General features: G+C 39.2%; 2 protein-coding genes across 5 annotated transcripts; one reads left to right on the top strand and one right to left on the bottom strand.

Annotated features, from left to right (window-relative positions):
* On the top strand, positions 545–3,653 carry LOC109723137. The gene is made up of 5 exons (XM_020251365.1): positions 545–1,370; positions 1,574–2,041; positions 2,504–2,881; positions 2,958–3,025; positions 3,238–3,653. Exons 1-5 carry the CDS (start codon positions 771–773, stop codon positions 3,428–3,430), a joined length of 1,707 nt encoding a protein of 568 aa, XP_020106954.1. The 5' UTR covers positions 545–770; the 3' UTR covers positions 3,431–3,653.
* LOC109723136 lies at positions 3,910–18,142 on the bottom strand. 4 transcript variants are annotated; one of them, XM_020251361.1, is made up of 21 exons: positions 17,985–18,142; positions 17,531–17,879; positions 16,678–16,821; positions 15,676–15,758; positions 15,413–15,527; positions 13,418–13,509; positions 13,163–13,217; positions 12,968–13,089; positions 12,786–12,899; positions 11,798–11,991; positions 10,969–11,099; positions 10,297–10,357; positions 9,378–9,451; positions 8,833–8,882; positions 8,594–8,759; positions 8,391–8,518; positions 7,971–8,304; positions 6,364–7,395; positions 6,052–6,103; positions 5,736–5,882; positions 3,910–5,208 (listed from the first exon to the last, which is right to left on the bottom strand). In XM_020251361.1, the coding sequence occupies exons 1-21, from the start codon at positions 18,024–18,026 to the stop codon at positions 4,659–4,661; spliced, it is 4,035 nt and encodes a 1,344-aa protein (XP_020106950.1). In that variant the 5' UTR covers positions 18,027–18,142; the 3' UTR covers positions 3,910–4,658. The 4 variants fall into 4 exon arrangements, with proteins under 4 accessions (XP_020106950.1, XP_020106952.1, XP_020106951.1 ...); XM_020251363.1 differs by lacking the exons at positions 17,531–17,879; positions 17,985–18,142 and having other exon boundaries at positions 15,413–15,505; positions 15,676–15,711; positions 16,678–16,814; XM_020251362.1 differs by lacking the exons at positions 17,531–17,879; positions 17,985–18,142 and having other exon boundaries at positions 15,413–15,505; positions 16,678–16,812.

Below are 18,536 nucleotides of genomic sequence, written 5' to 3'. Positions count from 1 at the left end.
TTCTCATCGTACTTTTTTTTACTGATCGTACATTTTTACTGGACATAATGCAACGATTAATCACAAAGAAAGTCTTAGTAGTATTTGGATAAGGGGCATTATGGACTACTGCGCAAGGCTGAAATAAAACTCTTTTAGTTTCGGACAATCTGGTAAACCAAACACAAACATTTGAATTGGCTCCAAGTACTAAAGCATATAATTGCCCAGCATAATATATGTGAAAGTTTAGATAGAAAGTATGAGACCCAAGTTGGAATATCTGTGTAGCATAGCGACTATTTATATGTTTTACACTATAATATAAATTGCAGTTCACACACAACCATATGGACTGAGCCAAGTTTTGGTCGGACCATAAGGGGCCCATACGCCACTCACGGATCGAAATTGTGATCCCAAACTTAGTGGGCCAAGCCCTTCTTTCAGTTTGGATAGGGCTATAAGCTTAATCGGCCGGGCCAACTCATTTAGTATTCTCTAGGCCCAACGTTAATTTTCTCCCTTGGCGCGCGCCCTAGTCAAAATCCCCATTCCACCTCCGAACACCCGCCTCACCCTTTTCCCTCCATTCCTAAAACCCTAATAACTCTCGACCTTCGAGCTCCGCGCGCGCGCTCTCTCTCTCTCTCTCTCTCCCTCTCTCTCTAAAACCCTGATCTCTCTTCTCCTTGGCTCCTCCTCTCTCACACCCCCTCCCCCGCCCCCAAATTAGAAACCCTAACCTCCATTCCCCTCCCTCTCATTCATGAACACCGCCGCTTCTAGGGATGCAGAAGCTCTGGTGCGCCGCCGCGGTCCCCGGCCCCGTTCTCTCCACGGCGGGGTGGCTTGAGGTGAGGGCTCTTCGGCTCAATCCCCTCTCTCGCTTCTCCATGCGCGCGCTCCACCTTCAGCCGCCGCCCTCCCACGGTGCCGCGGCCGCCGCCGCCGCCGCCGCGAACCGGACCACCACCACGCACTCTATCTGCTACTGCGGTGGCCTGCGGTCGAAATGTGCGTGGCCGCCGCTCTTGCGGCGAGATCAGGCGCCGCCGTTCGGCGCCTGGTCGCACGGCGGCGGCGAGCGGGGTTTTAGGGCGGCCGAGGGGCTGAGGAATCGGGAGAAGGGTGAGTGTGTTAGTGGGTTTGATGTGGAGGAGAGAGGAAAAGCGGAGGAGAAGGGAGAGGAGGTTGGGGAAGGGGAGAGGAAAGCCCTAGAAGGGCATGAGAGAGTGGAGCGGAGGGTGAGGAGTGGGGGTTTCAATGCTCCGCCTGCGGAGAGTGTTGAGCTCTTGACGATTCCTGGGGTCGGGCCTCGGAATCTTCGGAAGCTCATGGACAAGGGTTATAGTGGAGTTGCTAAGCTCAAACAGCTTTACAGGGACAAGGTATGTGGTCATTTCCTTCCTATATATCTCTGTAATTTGTTCATTTATTGCATGTTCTTGTTATGAAGTTGAATATAAGTTATCCTGCTGAGTACTGGTTAAACATAAGGTTAGGATGATGAAATACGATCTTCGGAACTTCAACTTAAGGTTCGAGATACAATTTGATGATTGTTTATATCCACACTTTCCTATATGTGCAGTTCTTTGGTAAATCTAGTGAGAAGATGGTTGAGTTTTTACGTAGCTCAGTTGGAATCATCCATAAGAACCATGCAGAGAGTATAACAACTTTTATCAAAGAGAGTGTGGATGAAGAGTTAGAAGAGGAGAATCCCCACTCTGAAATTAAGTCTACCCAGAAGAAAAGGCTGACTTTCTGTGTTGAGGGAAATATTAGTGTAGGGAAAACCACTTTCTTGCAAAGAATAGCTAACGAGACATTTGAATTACGAGATCTTGTAGAGATTGTGCCCGAGCCTATCGCAAAATGGCAGGATGTCGGTCCTGAACACTTCAATATACTGGATGCCTTTTATGCTGAGCCACAAAGGTATGCGTACACCTTTCAGAACTATGTGTTCGTGACGAGAGTAATGCAGGAAAGAGAATCAGCTGGTGGAATCAAGCCTCTGAGGCTGATGGAAAGAAGTGTTTTCAGCGATCGAATGGTACTGAATCTACTATTGGTCATGCTTTTGTAAATTTCCATCTAAAATTGCAGCCTGTTGTATTTGTTTACCATTCTCTTTTTATGATCCGTCTGACCATGCTAGAGCTTTAGCAAAAGTGCTGTCTGACGAGTTGTTGGAAGTCGCACTAATGGCTTGTTTTTTTTTTTATTTAAAAACTTCTCCAACAGCTGCTTGCTTAGAAGCCACATCAGAAGCTTTATATTGGAGCTTCTGGTTTGGGGGCCTATAAGCCCACCTATGTTGCCTGCTACAACAAATGTTCAGCAGGTTTTGCTTGCAAGAACCTAACTGGTACTTCTCAAAGTAAAGAAGCTTCCCCAGAATCCAAGCCAAAAAAGCACTTAGTCTATTTTCCTTTCATTTTAGTAATAATTAGATTTTCCTTTCATTTTAGGAGTAGTAATTAAATTCTCTATAAACTGAATTTTCAAATGTCAGGTCTTTGTGCGGGCCGTTCATGAAGCTAATTGGATGAATGAGATGGAAATTAGTATCTATGACTCTTGGTTTGATCCTGTTGTATCTAGTTTGCCAGGCCTTATACCTGATGGATTCATATATCTTAGGGCTAGCCCTGATACTTGCCACAAGAGAATGATGCTACGCAAGAGAGCTGAAGAAGGTGGTGTGTCCTTAGATTATCTAAGGGGCTTGCATGAAAAACACGAAAGCTGGTTATTCCCCTTTCAAAGTGGAAACCATGGTGTGCTTTCAGTCAGTCAGCTACCCAAGCATATGGACAGTTCCTTACATCCTGATATAAGAGACCGTGTATTCTATTTGGAAGGCAATCATTTGCATTCAAGTATTCAAAAGGTATAGTATTGATAGATCTCCCTCTTCACTCTCTATTCGAACTTCTCATGTAATTATATATTCTGTTTTTGAGCAGGTTCCCGCATTGGTGCTGGATTGTGAACCCAACATAGATTTCAGCAAGGATATTGAAGCTAAGAGGCAGTAAGTTCTCATTTATCCCAAATAGTTCATGGATGTTCTTGCTGTAATTGGAGACTAGTGAATTCTTAGAAAGTGTTTTTTTAATCATATTAGTTCATATTTGGGCAATTCTGCTGAAGGGTTGACTATAGGAAGTGATGATTTAAACAGCATGATGGTTTTGATGATTAATGATTTCCTCAACATAATGTTAAATTTGATTGCTTTTTTAGGTATGCTCGCCAAGTTGCAGAATTCTTTGAGTTTGTAAAGAGAAAGAATTCAGACTCATTTGGAGAAACTAGCACCGACAGGAAGAATACCAACCAACAAGTGGTACTTCCATATAACAGTGGTGTTTGGGTTCCCCAAGATGGGCATCTACCTGAGGCAGCCCTAAAGTCTCTCCACTTTGTTCGTGTTTGACGAATCGTGTGTTGTTCACGGAAAGAGATGAACGGTCCCAACTTAGCAGTTCGGCTAGTTCTAGATACGCTTCTTTTTGCTTTTGATGTGAGGTTAATGTTTTAGCTCATCCAAAAGCAAGTTTTGTCTTGTTGAAAGTAAAGATAGCTCCGTATGCTTGATATGCTTCCTGATGCACTTCTAAATGCTTGTGTAAATTAAACTGCAATTTGCATTTTCTTTCCATGGTCTAGATACTGCGGTGGCCCTTTCTTTAACTGTCAGCTTTATCTATGCATTGTTATACAGAAAGTAAATGTACCGGCAATTGTATCTTTGCATTGCATTACGCATATACAACAACTTTAAGGAGTGAGTACCTCTAACTGGCATGGAAACTACAAATCTTACACGAAAGTGATGCAACGAATTTCTTACATTTTGAGAGCTTCCTGCAAATTTCTTGCAATCTGAGAGCTTCCGTATCAGAAAACCATTTCTATAATAATTCAACTCCAGAGTCCAGAGAAGAGGGTAATATATTAAACCCAGCAGAAAATGTGATGTTAGTACTTGGCACGTGCAACATGCGACCAGTCAATGAACCAATTCTAGAATTCTACTCATCTCACCCACAGAAAATTATTCATGCCTGCTTACTACTTCCATTGGTCTTCAAGCACATCGTACATGGTCACTATATATCTTGGGTCTTCCAATAGAGTAAATATTAACAGCTGTACGCCCTTTTATTTTTTGGACGAGTATAGCCTGTTGCCCGTAGGCCAACATGTAGATTAAATTAAACACTGATTTCTTTATGCTGGTTACTATTCACACTTTACAAGCTTTGTATACAAACTGCACATTCTTTCCTGTAATTTGTCTTTCCATTGTACAAAAGATGTGCGCGCCAATCCAATCTTCCACCACTACCTCTGGTCTCTAGACCGCGACTCGCGTAACTTATATATCACCAATAAGCACCACCATTGTTGAGGCACGGAGCATAGATAGGATTTGGCATGAGATCCAAATCTTCCAAGCTCCCTTACACGCAATCTGAATATCTCGCCGGAAGCCCAATTCCTTCATTTTTCACATCAACTTTTCAAACAGGCCCACTGAATTATGCTATGGCAAGCATATGAGCCGAAGCTGTGTTGCCACTTGCAAGGACATCAGACTACTACCATCGGAACTAGCCTCTGATCATCAATAATCAAAAAGGGTGTTCAAAATATGACACTCAGATTCCCAAATCAAAAGACGGGGAACCAGGACAACTCATGCCCAAGTCTCTCTTAATTCCAATAGAGTTATCGGGATTCATTGCTTGTGTTTCTCCAACAGATACTCCAGACTTAACCTTTAGTAATTCAGTGGCTTGTGCTTCCACTGCATCAAGATCAATACTCAAATAGAAATCATCATCAAAAAATAACTTATCATTAACTTCAGCATTCCCTGATTGGCACTCCGAGGGTGGCTTGAAGTTTGTAACAGGCATCGAGGCAGCATGCTGAAAGCTTAACTTTCTTTTTCTGCTCTCAAGTTTAGCTGAGATATCTTTTTGGTTGTTACTTGTTTCACCAATCTCATTCATGGCAGTGGAGGTTAGAGCCCTCCTTTCGGTGGAATGTGCCGTAGAGGGTAGGCCATACTGAGTATGGATAGAAGAATTATGTTTTTCTGAGGAACAGCTTTCACTTTCTGACTTCCTCGAGGAAACAGAATCATATGAGGCAGCCAGGCATCTTGGAAGAGTTTCTAAGGGCGACTGGGTGAGCAAAGAACGCCTGCATGAAATTAGCAGCATCTGAAAATCATATTCAGACTAAAGAGAAACATTTAGAAGTTGCAGTGCAGTAGTAAGCCTAAAATAACATTAAGATGATTCAGTGAGTGAATTTAAGTTTGTCACTCAATATCTACACATTTTGTGCCCATGCACATAAGTGATTGTGATCTGATGTCTGTGTTGGCATGCATGCTTGTTTTCGTTATAGCCATGTGCGTGTGCATGTTCGTATGTTGTAACTAGTAGCTGAGTAGTCAGTCATCAAAACAACTAAAGAAGGTCTAGAAAGGAACGGTCGATTTGTTAGCTCCAAATTAAAATCCATTTGATTAATGTTCATCGAGCATTTACATGTAGTGTTTCAGTCATTACTGGAAGAAAATGACCCCAAGGTCCATCTCTTAAACAGAAAATAATTTGGCATGTCAAATGATGATGATCAATGCTCAATCACTATTTTGTTAGATTAACATTCAAAAAAGTTATAAAAAATAAATAAATTGCAGATAATAGGTCCTCAATTACCTATAAAAGGCCATCATGTCATTCCTATTATTTTCCACATGAGTACATGCTTCAGTAGGATTTGTACTATCATCAATGAAACTGTCCTCATATTCACCCTCATTTTCATCTTCTTCATCTTCTGAAACTACTGCATCCTCAGATATCCTGTACAGGGTTAATACTTGCAATTAGAATATCTCTTAGATTGACTGCCTAAATCTTAACATTAAGACCACAACCTAAAATGCTGCAGCAAATAAAATGGGCCGGCACATTGGATGCAACTTTCTTTTACGTAATAGTTTTTGAGAGTAAAATAGGAAGATGGTCTTACTCAGCTTCCTCTTCAATGAACATACGCCCACATCTTTTGCTTTTCTTTTTACCTGCATAGCAAAATTATCAAGTGCTAAATAGCTAAATGAACATGATTAACCCGTGCATGTTGGAAAAGAATAATATTCTGAGGAACTAGTGCAGCAATATCAGTTGAAAGCTCTTTTTTGGATAGATACCAAATGGTTGATGAGACAAAAAGAAAAAGCCACAGTTGTGGTAAAACTTATAATATTCCAGGAAAGTTAGTGGAGAAATGTTTTTTAGAAAACTTGAATTTAGGGATAAGAGAACATTAAGTTAATCTTACCTCTGACACTCTCCGGTTGATTTACCGTGGACCGATGGCTCTTTTGTACACGCTTATCATATTTTTCCTCCAAATTCCTGCAAGAGAGCCGTTTGATCTTCTCTCCATATTTGCACAATCTTTTAAACTTAGGTGCTCGCTGGACTGATCGCGAGGCACCTCCAGAGCTCAACTGCCAGCCTTCACTGGAGCTATTGTTCCTTGGATTTGCCAAAGGAGTTTCTAATTTCCCATCTAAAGGAGAGACAAGCACATCCACATTTCTTTCAGTGTCATGTACACTATCTTGGATGTGATGCATTCCACGTTTATCCGTGTTATTCTCCAATGGCAGGCTGGCAGACTTCATAATACTCTTGACTTTGAGTGGACAATGGCTAACTTTTACCATGGGAGACTCAGGAACAATACCTTCTTCTATATAATGAGTAAGTCTAGGACTAAGCTCCATATCTCCAATACTTTTTCTTGATTCACCACCTACCAAAGCTAGATCCATAATTTCCACTTTCCCAGGTGTTCCAGTGCTGTCCTCAACATGTGTGATCGCTTTACACACCGGTGTTTCAAGCACAAACTTACTGTGCTCATTATGCCCAGAAAATTCTGGTGAATATGATGTTAAATTCTGTTCATTGTCCATGCTCTTTGATTTTGATGAGCCTTCAACTTCTACAGATTGTTCAACCTCAGTAGTTGACCTATTATTGTGTGCTTCAGCAGCTTTCCAAGAAGTAACCTTTTTCCTCAAGTTGCTTTGAAGTTCTTTATCACTTTCAGCTGTTGCGACCTTTGGGATTTCAGATAGTTTTAGTGGAAGGGAAGGTACAAATGCAACGGAAACACAGCCTATGGCACTCACGCTCACAAAATCTCCACCGAATAAAAAACAATGAGCACTAGGCTTCTGAGCCACAGCATCAGGCATACAAAGGCCACTTTCACATTCCAAAACCTCTCTAGAGAATACTTCAACCTGACCAACTTTCTCCTGAGGCTGTTTTTCCCAAACATTGTTATCACCAGGGAGATCTGCAAATGCATTTTGGTGTCAAGTACTGATTGTGTAAAATTTTTTTGCCTTCTAATAACTTAGTTGCTAACTAGAACGAAGGTATATATATATATATATATATATATATATATATATATANTATATATATATATATATATATATATATACCTTACCACTACAATAATTTCCAAGAACTGAAAGAAGGGAAAAAACAAAAAAAAAAAGAAAGAAAAAGAAAATACTTCACTCAGATATCAAGTATTCTCACTCAAAACCTTTATCAAAGGCTTTTCTTCCAAAGATTCAACCTCCAACCATGAAAATCTAATGGTGTTAATGTAGCCTTACAAGAGATTACCCAACCCTCTAATTGGTTCTCATAAACCCCAAACGATCAGGACCTCTCTCAATTAAATCCTACCTTTGACACTTCAAAAAGAACCCACCTTTGAGTTGGTTTTGAAATTAAGATTCCATAGTCTAATATCGGAAACTAATAATTCCAACAGTGCCCTAGCTATTGCATTTTCATTATGACAATGACTACAGTGATGACTGTAATGGAAAATAACCATAAGTTTAGAAAGCTGACCGGGTGATCGAGCTGGAGAAGGATCATTCATAGTTTTAGAAAATGATAGCCCTTGAAGCTGTTGCATGGCATCAATCAACATAGCTGTTGTTCTGAACGAGTGCTGGACATTGTGTACACAACATGGGAAAGTCTGGAAACTGGGAAAAGCAATAAGAGATGGTTTCCATGCATGATGGAAGTACTTAGAAATTAACTTATTCTCTGTGTCTGAAATGTTCTTCAGAAGTGGTGGTTTATCTGATGCATCAGTTTTCACTTTCTTTCCACGAGGAATGAATTGCTCTATTGATAGTTCAACAAACTGAACCTCTGGTTTGCATATGTGTGGAATCTGTGAAGAATATTTATGGTTGGCTCTGGAAAGATAGGGAGCAGATAATTATGGTAAAGTACAAATGACAAGTCAAATAGTCTTACCATTCTAGGACTAGCATGGAAATCAAAGCTCTTGAGTCCACCATTATTCATATGCTTCCTAATAGACTTGCTGCTTGCCTGCTTTTTTAAGTATCCTTTCAGCTCGGACCCTTCACAAGCTAGAACCAGTGTTAACAGTTAAGGGAACATTTTAAGCAAGAATATTAAGAAAATGAATGAATTGTGGCATTAGAAAAGGATATCAACTCGGCCATCGTGCTTCCTTCCTGTCCTTCCCATGCGCTGGATCATTCTTAAAGGAGAGACATTGGCATCAAAACAAATCACAAGATCAACTTCCATAATATCCAGGCCTTCCTCACCAATTGATGTGGCAACAATCACATTGTACCCGCCAGTTCGGAACTTCTGTGGAGAAATTGAAAGTCAAGCTGAAAATTCGCTGTATGTATTGCAAATATCAAGCAGAATATTTGCATACCTGTAAAACAGCTTGTTGCACCTTCTGTGTTTGCCCTTTTAACGTTTTACCTGCAGAAGGTCAAGCAATTTCAAGAACTCTAGCAAGTTATACAATGTCATATACAAGAATGCATCCATGCCTTCTGTCAAACCAACTTGACAAATGAGAGAATGCTTTGGCAAAATAAACTAATAAAAGAAAATTAGTACTTTAGTAGTAAGCATTTCCTGCATGAATGGATAATAGAAGTGCCTGCTATATCTTCAGATGTACAAATGTTATTTATTATCCATAAATTCTTTCAATGTGAAGATACTCCTAAAGCTTAATTGTTCTAGCCTTTAGAGGGCCATATTGTCAGAATAGGACATATTGAAAATAGAGAACACATAAAAGCGTGTCCTATGCACGCATCTGAGAATCTTTACCTTGCTCATTTTCAAATTACTAAAGTACAAAAAACAGATACCGATAGAAGAAACTGCCCAGACGCTAGATCCTAGTTTTTATGCATGTTTTTTTAAAATAAAATAAAGCACACAAGCAAAAAGATACTAACAAACCTGAACTTTGACCAATGAACTCAGTTGCTTTAATCAGGTCGCCACCAACATTTGCCAACGAATTCATGATATCTCTGAGATAATTTGAAGTCATAAGTCAATCCTACCAATTAATTCAGCGAAGAAGCAGATAAAGGAATGGGGATGAATAGGCATTAATCAAAGGGAGAGTTGTTTGCCAGTAGAGGCAATGGAAGAAACCAACGACTGTATCTCAACTTTGGTTAAATACTTGAAGTCAGATATCACAATGCATCTGGGAACACACTGTATTTTATTCCTAAAGGAAAAAAAAGACAAATAAATGCTTGCTATGGAGTTGTTTTTCCAATAAAGGCAATATAGAGGAAATCAAGCACCAGATTTTAAGTTTTATATCAGATAAAGTATGTGGACTTTCATGTTGTTTAGACCACAAAAGAATGGGGGAAAAAACAATTAGAGCCTCTGAATGCCAACAGCAGTATATTAAAACTTGAAGCCATGGAAAAAGTTAGTGGATTGGTTTTACCATATGTCAACCTAATGTTAACAGTGAGGTATATATGCTAAGTTCCAAAAGTGCAACTTTACAGCGGAAAGTAACTTTATTCTTAAAAAATCAATAATGCAGTTGCAAAATATATCGTCATCCAAACTAATTAGTGGTAAAAGCTGTGCCTGCTTTATACTAATGTCATGCAACTCTCCGTAGAATGGTAGAAGTACTTCATGAGGTCATCTAAATGGCAAAAAGTTTTAGTACCTTCATACACCGTCAACACACCTGATCTTTCAATATGTACTAATGTCACGCAAGTTACAGCAAAAAAGTACGTCACATTATTTAAACTGACAGATCACAATAGAGATAACAACTATGAAGAAAAAAAGCACTAAGTTTCGGAAAAAGCAAAATTTTGATAAGAAAACTTCTTACTTGACACTGCCCCTAAAATTGGAAAAGATGATAACCCTGGAGTCCTTGGGATCTTTTTTTCCTGCACCAGGACAAACAAATATTACACTTGTAGAAAACCAGCAACATAAAAGAAGAAATGGAGATTAGAAAAGCTCTGGCTTGACTTTCTATATCCGGTAAAGATCTACGGTTGAAATACAGGCTCAGACCAAGCCAAAATTGGTTTCTGTGTGAGCCTTCTGGTGCAGGCTTCATGTTGTGCCTTGGCTGATATATTTGATGCCCAAAGATTTCAGGCAAGGGCTACAAGGCTCAAGCTTAGCTCAGTATAACCTAAGCTCAGCCGTAGTGTCTACAAAATGTGACAAGTATATATAATGTGCATACGCAAAATTGACCATCCATTCAAAATTGAATGAGTGGCTAAAAATGATCACAAAAGCTAAATGTTATTTTTGCACTGGGCAAAAAAAGTGAAGGATTTCAGAGTTGCAATAATTTACAAGGGAACCCAATTAATACCAAGTATTAAGAGCACAAAAAGATATAAGAAGATAAAATAATAGAATCAGGCAAATTATACTGTTACAAAATGCTCGCTTAAATTAAGCATGTACATAAATGTATTACTCCAAAAGTATACAAATGCACAAATAATATTAATGAAGATTGAACTAGAAATCCACATACTGAAATGATCAATCAGAACTTCTGTCATTTTCATTAGTTTTGGATTTGGAGCACCAACAGACAAGTTTTGTTGCATCAAAAGCTTTGCTTTCCACATGGTTTCATTTCTTGACATTAGCCTTGAAAATGACCTTCACAGAAACCAGCTCAAAGGTCAACAAAAGCAAATTCACTAGAGGAAAAAGAATATGCAAATCAAGGGCTGTCATCAAGAAAATTTTCAAACACATAAAACCATTGGTAAGGTTAAGTTGCCACTGACAACGAATAGCTGAATTTGTGCGACGTCATCAAGAACTGCTACCCTTCTTATTGTTAAGTTACTGAGGACGCGTACTATCTCAAACTGACATTAATAAATTGCACAGGCATCTGATGAAAACTATACAGAGGTCTTTCCATCTCCAAAAGATATTGATTTATCAAATTGAAAGCAGGAAAAATGTGTGATTGCCCACTTATGCTTCCTCGCCAAGAGAGACTTGCAAGGTATGATTAAAAATAATAAGTCAAATCATAAACTAGTGAGAAGTCTCACAAGGCAAAGCAGAAAGACGCCACACTATGTAAAGATGCATACGAGGTTGGGCCTGAAAAATGAATGAGTTGCCTACAAAGCTAGGCCTCTACATGGGATTGGTACACATTATGGAAAGAGACTTGCATTGAACATATTGTTCCAGTGCTTATAAGATAGCAAGTAGCTTTATGGCAACGCATAGTATGATTTATATGAAAGGCTGGCATGAGAAGAAAACAGATAGCAAAAACAGTGTACAAATAACTGGATTGGCAAAATTTCCTATAGAAAGCACATGAAAAAAAGTACCCTTGTTTCAACTTTTCTTGAAGCATTTCATATGCTGGCCTGATACCATGGCTAGAAAGTAACTTCCTTACGTGGTAAAGGGTGATAAGAACTCCAAAACACCCTTCAACTTCTCCATATTTTGTGTGAGGAAGATTTGATGGAGGTGCTTGCCGAAATTTATCCCTTGAATTCAGTAACTCACACGGGCTCAACTAGCAATAAGAAGTAATGAAATAGTGCACAATCAGCACAAGAAATGTGAATAAATGAAAAGATAAAAAACTTGGTAAGTAGTGTGATCTTCTGCAATACATGAAGTGATAAAGTGATAAAGAAACAAATAATTAAGAGTCATTGAGTCGCGATGATGCTGTAGATCAGATATCATTAGCTTCAAAATTCAGAGCACATATTCCGAAATTTGGAATAACCTCCAAGCTCCACTGCTCCACAACCACCACCGCCGCCCCTACCCCTACACACACTCCTCTTGAAATAAATAAAATGAGGAACTCGCAAATTGTTATTTACTAGCTTAATACCTGCTAAATGGTAATATTGATATTTCATTATGGTAAGAAAATATAACAACGTGCTTCATCTGCGTACTGTGATAAGGTTGCATTTAAGCCTTGATGGTCTAGTGAAAGATAAATGAGGACTTTTTCTACAGAGTTTTTGACAAATTGTTCAAAGTATTCCACTGTCATTTTTTCCCATAAACAGGCATTATCTTTAGATACTGAAGATTCATGTGTGTATCAAGTTTGCAAGAATAATACAATCTAGAAAAAATTTTGTTGACAACCTGAGCACTTCCAATATTATATTCAACCGGTGGTATAAAAACATCCACAATTCAGTAAACTCTCCACCATGCAAGAAGTGACTTAGCTCCTTAACACAACATTGAAGGCACATTCGACTGGTTTTATAATCCACATTGACCAGCCTATAGAAAGAACACATATAAATATAAACAAACAGAAAAAGGGCTGTGACATACTGTTGCAGAGTCCCTGTTATGGAGTACCCCAATGGCACATAATCGAGCCACATAAGGCCGTATAACTTCCAACAGCAGATTATTGATAGCAATCGCATCATCACCCATAGAGACCTGCCATTTTGCAATTAAATTTAGTTGCACCATATGACAGACAATATCCATAACAATCCTGCATGTACCTGTATCACTTCAAGTTGCCTATTGTGCACATATGGGCTGACATCATGATCACTTTCATTACGATATTCCAAGGTTGAAATGCACAAGTTGTCAATGACATTCTGGATTGTTTGCTGTTTTGCTGAATGACAAAGTGCACAGTAAGGGTACAAGAATTGCATAACCTGGCTGGTATTTTGCATCTTAAGACTTACATCCTGGTGTTGCAGTCAATGCTAAAATCCTTAACTGTACGGGAATGGCCATCAACTGCATATGCAACAAATTATCCAACAAGTACGCAAATTAGAGCATGTTTCTACTGCGAAAAAAAAGGAAGTAAACACCTGGCACAGTAGCATCATCATTAAAACAATAGCATATGAACTGAAGTGGAGAAGAAATAGGATTTGCATAGTAGGAAACAAAGTATATTGAGTTCTGTGCTAACGACTGTAATAGAAACAAACCTCACGAACTGCAACGCAGTAAGAATAATTTCCCAAAGCACGATGAGCTTCATCGATCACCAAACAAACAAGTTGTCTTACTAAACATATTCCTGACAAATACCAGAAATTCAAAATATTGAATTAGAGAAAAGCTTGCAAGAATAAGATTTATGAAACACGTCCGCCAAAGGTTAAACTACACATAGAACTGAAAAGAAAGTGCACAACCTGGTCAAATCGCAAGTCTGATAAAATAGTTTAAGCACCAAGAGAGCAGAAATTGTCATGGTATGTATATAATTAGAAAATCAGTGAACATTCAATATTTAGATGAAGGCCACTTATCATGCTTGACAAGGATACAAGAATTGTTTTGTCTCTCCAGAAGTTGGGCTATGCCCTTTCGGAGACGAAATACGATAAAACTAGGCTTCGCCGACCGAGAATATACCGGCGTAGCAACTGGCGAGGGAGACCAAATGGTCCCCCGCCGCATAGGCCTCGCTGACTGAGAATATACCGGCGTAGCAACCTGCGAGGGAGACCGAATGGTCCCCCGCCGCATAGGCCTCGCCGACGGAGAAATCAGTCCCCTCAGGTTATGGGATATGCATGTTTTATGAATTTTCTACGGGACTACTTTCTTACCTAAAGTTCACTTCTGACTAAAAATAAAAAGTGTAACTTAAAGCTGATGTCCAAGTTCCGAAGGAGAAGAGCTTGATCCGTAGGTCTCCGGTCGTAGGTCTCTCGTCCATCCCAAGTGGGAAGTTGATTGTTGGAAATGTCGCTTGCACGTGTTAAGCTCCTTAGGTAGGTTCAAAACTGAACTTGAACCTACCACTGGGAATAGGCCACGTATCCCCCTACGTGGCCGTTGGGGAAGCAACCTTTCCTGCTCCATTCCCTCTGGGTATGGAGCCACAGTATAGGTTGCTTCATGCATGCCAACCGGAGTTGGCAACTCTCATATAGACAGGAAATAAGTTATCAAATTACTCGAAATGCCCTCAAGCCCTACTTTTCATTTTGAAAATGCTGCTTTCTCACTCGATGTAACCCTGACTTTGACTTCAGAGGGCGCTGGTGAAAAAAACAAGAATTTTATATTTTTTCTTGCTCTCCCTTAGCAGCGGGAAAGGAGTCTATCTATCTGCCTAGCTTTGGTAGATTTCCCCCAACGCAATTCAAAAACGGAAATTCCACGAATCCCTGAGGTGGATAAGTCCGACGACTCAGCAGCAGTGCGGAATTGACAAGTGTATGGAAAGGAATGTGCCACCTCTCCACTTACACTCCGCTGCGGTCTCTTGAACTGAACTTCGTTGCCTTCCCGCGCGCAAAGCGAATGGGCGCTGTGCCGTGGGTCAGTTTCGGGGAAATCATGCATTAAATTATCAAAATGGGATAACATCCATAAAACCATATAAACTTTCGACCCTTCTCTTTTTCCTAAAAAGATATTATAAACTTAGCCTGACGGATGATGTGCATATGTTGATGTCCATGCAGACTAAGAAAATGAAGACAAAGACAAAGAGGACAATGAAGACAATGAAGAGGAAAAAGAAGAAGAAAAAGACAAGTATTTCTATCTCCATAAGCTCCAACAAAAATATTCTAATTCAAGAATAAAAATCAATTGGCATCTCTTGACCTCTGGACCAACAAAGAACTAAAAATGGTCTTCATAGAGATCCCTGTAAAGAATCAGCAGTAGTAAGAGAATCATAAAAGAAACAAGTGCTTCCATCTAATAAACTTTCATAGATCAGAAACCAGAATAAGCTGACTGATTGATCAACCACTCAATTGTTAGGATATAGCACATCTCAAAGCCAACTAATGGTTGGTCAATTAGATTGCTTTTAGCAACTAACTGTTTAGCCTTGTTTGTATTTCCTAATTTTGGTCAGCATCAAGAAATGCATAGAGAAGAAGTGAAGAACGATGTAACCATGTTGCCAGCAGAACTACCAATAGATTACAATTAAAGTAAAACCAAGTAATTACCAGATTGTATATCTTTTTCCAATACTTGAGGAGTAACAAAGAAAACTCTTTTGGACTTCCAAAATGTGGATCTCTTAGAAGGACTCATCTGACCTGTCATATCAATTGTCCATTCCTGCAATCAGTTCGATCTCATTTTTCTCAACACTTATGTAAAAGATCATGAGAACATCACTCTTCTAGATGGAGTATTTGCATGGTTAAGTTCATACATGCAAAGAAAATAAAAGGTTAAAAAGGGGGGAAAAATGAAGGAATAATACCTGTGGTATTCCGACAATATTGTGGCATGCCTCAATCTGTTGCATAACAAGAGGACGTGAGGGGGCAGCAAATACTATTTTACCTGAAAAATTTTCAACCAAGGAGTACCAACATAGAATTTGTTTATACTGATGGATAAGATTTTAAATAACCCCCTAGCTTTGATGTGAAAAACTTGCAATCAAATGTCCCGAAGAGAATAAAATTCTTAAAGAGAGTAGCGACCGCTTGAATGGGGAGAACGAGACTTATAACTAAGTTGTCCAAGAGTCAAAGAAAACAACTTTTATAGTACAACATTACAAATGCTTCTGCGATCAGCATAGACTTCAAAGTGGCGAAACATAATGTTGCCATCTTTGCCATACTGAAGGTGTATTATGAAAGCTACAAAATGATTTGTTACATATATTGAAACACTAGCATAGTTAAATTATAAATTAGTGTCATATAGGCCAATCAGTTCCTTTAACATAAAATTCAGACCTTATCATATTCACCTAATATCCAATCTCTACTGGTCACCAAGTGCATCAACCATCTGTTTAAATTTTAGATTTAAGGTTTGAAAACCCTACTTGTTCAATACTAAAAACTTGACGGAAATTTAGAAAGAAGTGCAAGAAAGAAGCACAATTACAAGTGACGTGATCAACCAAAAAGAAATGACAAATTTAATAGAAAAGAAATATACATATGAAAAAAAACATGCACAGGAACTACCTATATGTATTATCAGCCTAGAAAACAGATGTATGATTCAAAATTTCAAGTTATAGAAAATGAAGAATAGTCATCGTTAGCCATAAAAACATAATTTGCTGTTATATTCAGAAATGTCTTTTGCTGAACTTTGAAAATATAATCTGGCTTGAAATATCATTTAGAGCATTATGAGAATCAACTGAGGATGGAGATGATATTTTCAATTCATTCCAAAAAGAGTTGCAATAGCAGAAGATAATGCGTTATAAAAGTAACAGCATTGCACAGAAAATTACCTTCGGGAAACCATCTAAAATAGTTATACATCACAACAGCTGCAATAAGTGTTTTGCCAAGTCCGGTTGGCAACGCCACAAGTGTATTTGAAAACAGCGCACTCCTAGCAATAGACAGTTGGTAATCTCGCAGAGGTACATTAACTGTAGCATGTGGGAAAAAATCATTTGCATTAGACCATATATTATAACTGTATTTTTGGAAGAAAGAACAAAGTTTATCATAATTTCTATGCGACAACTATACTCTGTGGAAGCATGTGATGATGCCTGATGGAAATACCAAGTTCAGTTTGCATTGCAACAATGTGCCTCTTAAGTGCAGCTCTTGAAAAAGAAGATGCAATTTGACTAAAATCTAATCCAGATTCGAGGCAGCCAATAAATATTACAGTTGGCATAACTAGAACATTTGTTTTAATTTATTAACCTCCCCACTAACTATCTCAAAGAGAAATCTTGAGTCCTCATTCAGGAATATTCATTTTTCCTACATAGCCATTCAACAAGAATCATACATTTTGAAACTTCTTACCAGTAACATTCTAATCCTGGTATTTACAATTTTCTCTCTCTCTGATGTGAACCCTTTGTCCCGGTCACCAATCTAACCTAGCATATTTCTCTTCTCTCTTTCTAATTTTCTGTGGTAACCTTGTTTTGCTAATTCCCGTAAAAAGTTTCACATGAACTTTTTTTTTTTTTAATCCTGTTGCTTCTGCTGGAAAGAACTTAAAGATAAATAATATAACAGATCTAAAAGAGTAGAAACAGGTTTGCATTTTTCGAATCGTTAACATTTCAATATAATAATGGGATGAACTCAAAATTAAAAAGAGCTCGGAGTCCTTACCTGGATAAATCCATGTCTTTGCTGCTTCTAGATCAATTCTAACAGCAGGCGGTTCATCCCCTGCCCCAGGATTCCCCTCTTTCCCCTGATCAACAGGCGCATCTCTTTCCCAAATGCGAGAACCGAACGGGCCATCGCCTATCTTCTTGCGCTTAGTGAACGAATCCACAAATCGCTCGAGAGTCAACTGCCGCGCCTTGCCGTTGATCTTCGCCGGTTTAGGGCGAGACTCGGGAGCCGACGACGACGCTGCGGGAGGCGCGGCGAAACCTTGTCGATCGGAGGTCGACGTCGACGCGACTCGGCACGCGGAGTCGATCTCCCTCACTGCCGCATCCCAATCGAAATCCTGCGGATAAAGAAGCGGGTGAGGGAGTGGGAAAAAGAGGAAGATGAAGAGGAGGATAGAGAGAACGAAGAAGTAGATCATGGAGAAAGAGGGGGCGAGGCGTACGTCGTCGCCATCGTCGAGTGCGAACGAGGGCGCTTCCATCATCTCTTCTACTTCCTCTCTCGATCTCTCTCGATTGTTCTCGGGAATGCGAGGGTTTGGGAGGAGTGGGAGGGGAAAGCCCTCGAACGGGATTCTTGGCGGTAAAGTGATTCGCGAGATGGGAAAGACGCTCTAATGCGGATCGGGCTACGATCCGATTGTTTATACTGCGGCCGGAATTGGACGGCTGCGATTGCAAGATGCATGTAGCACGGTTCGGACCAAATGCGCACAGCCGATGGGTCCGAAATATTAGAAAGAGTATTTTGCGTGGACCGAGTGCAGAAGTCAATCATATAAAAATAAAAATAGAGTTAAAAATTGGGTAAACCGTAAACCTAATGTACAAGATAAAATATAGCTAAGTTATAAATTTGAGGTAATATAGCAGGTAAATAATCAGATCAGTCCGTTAAAGAAAAATAAGACTAAATGCGATACAATGTGCTACAACTAAAATATATATTATAATATAAATAAATTAAAAAATAGTTATTTAAAAAATTATTATAA

The sequence above is a fragment of the Ananas comosus genome, linkage group 17 (assembly GCF_001540865.1).
Source record: "Ananas comosus cultivar F153 linkage group 17, ASM154086v1, whole genome shotgun sequence".
In the NCBI taxonomy this organism is placed as follows: Eukaryota; Viridiplantae; Streptophyta; class Magnoliopsida; order Poales; family Bromeliaceae; genus Ananas; species Ananas comosus.
This window is presented reverse-complemented; position numbering and strand designations above follow the sequence as displayed.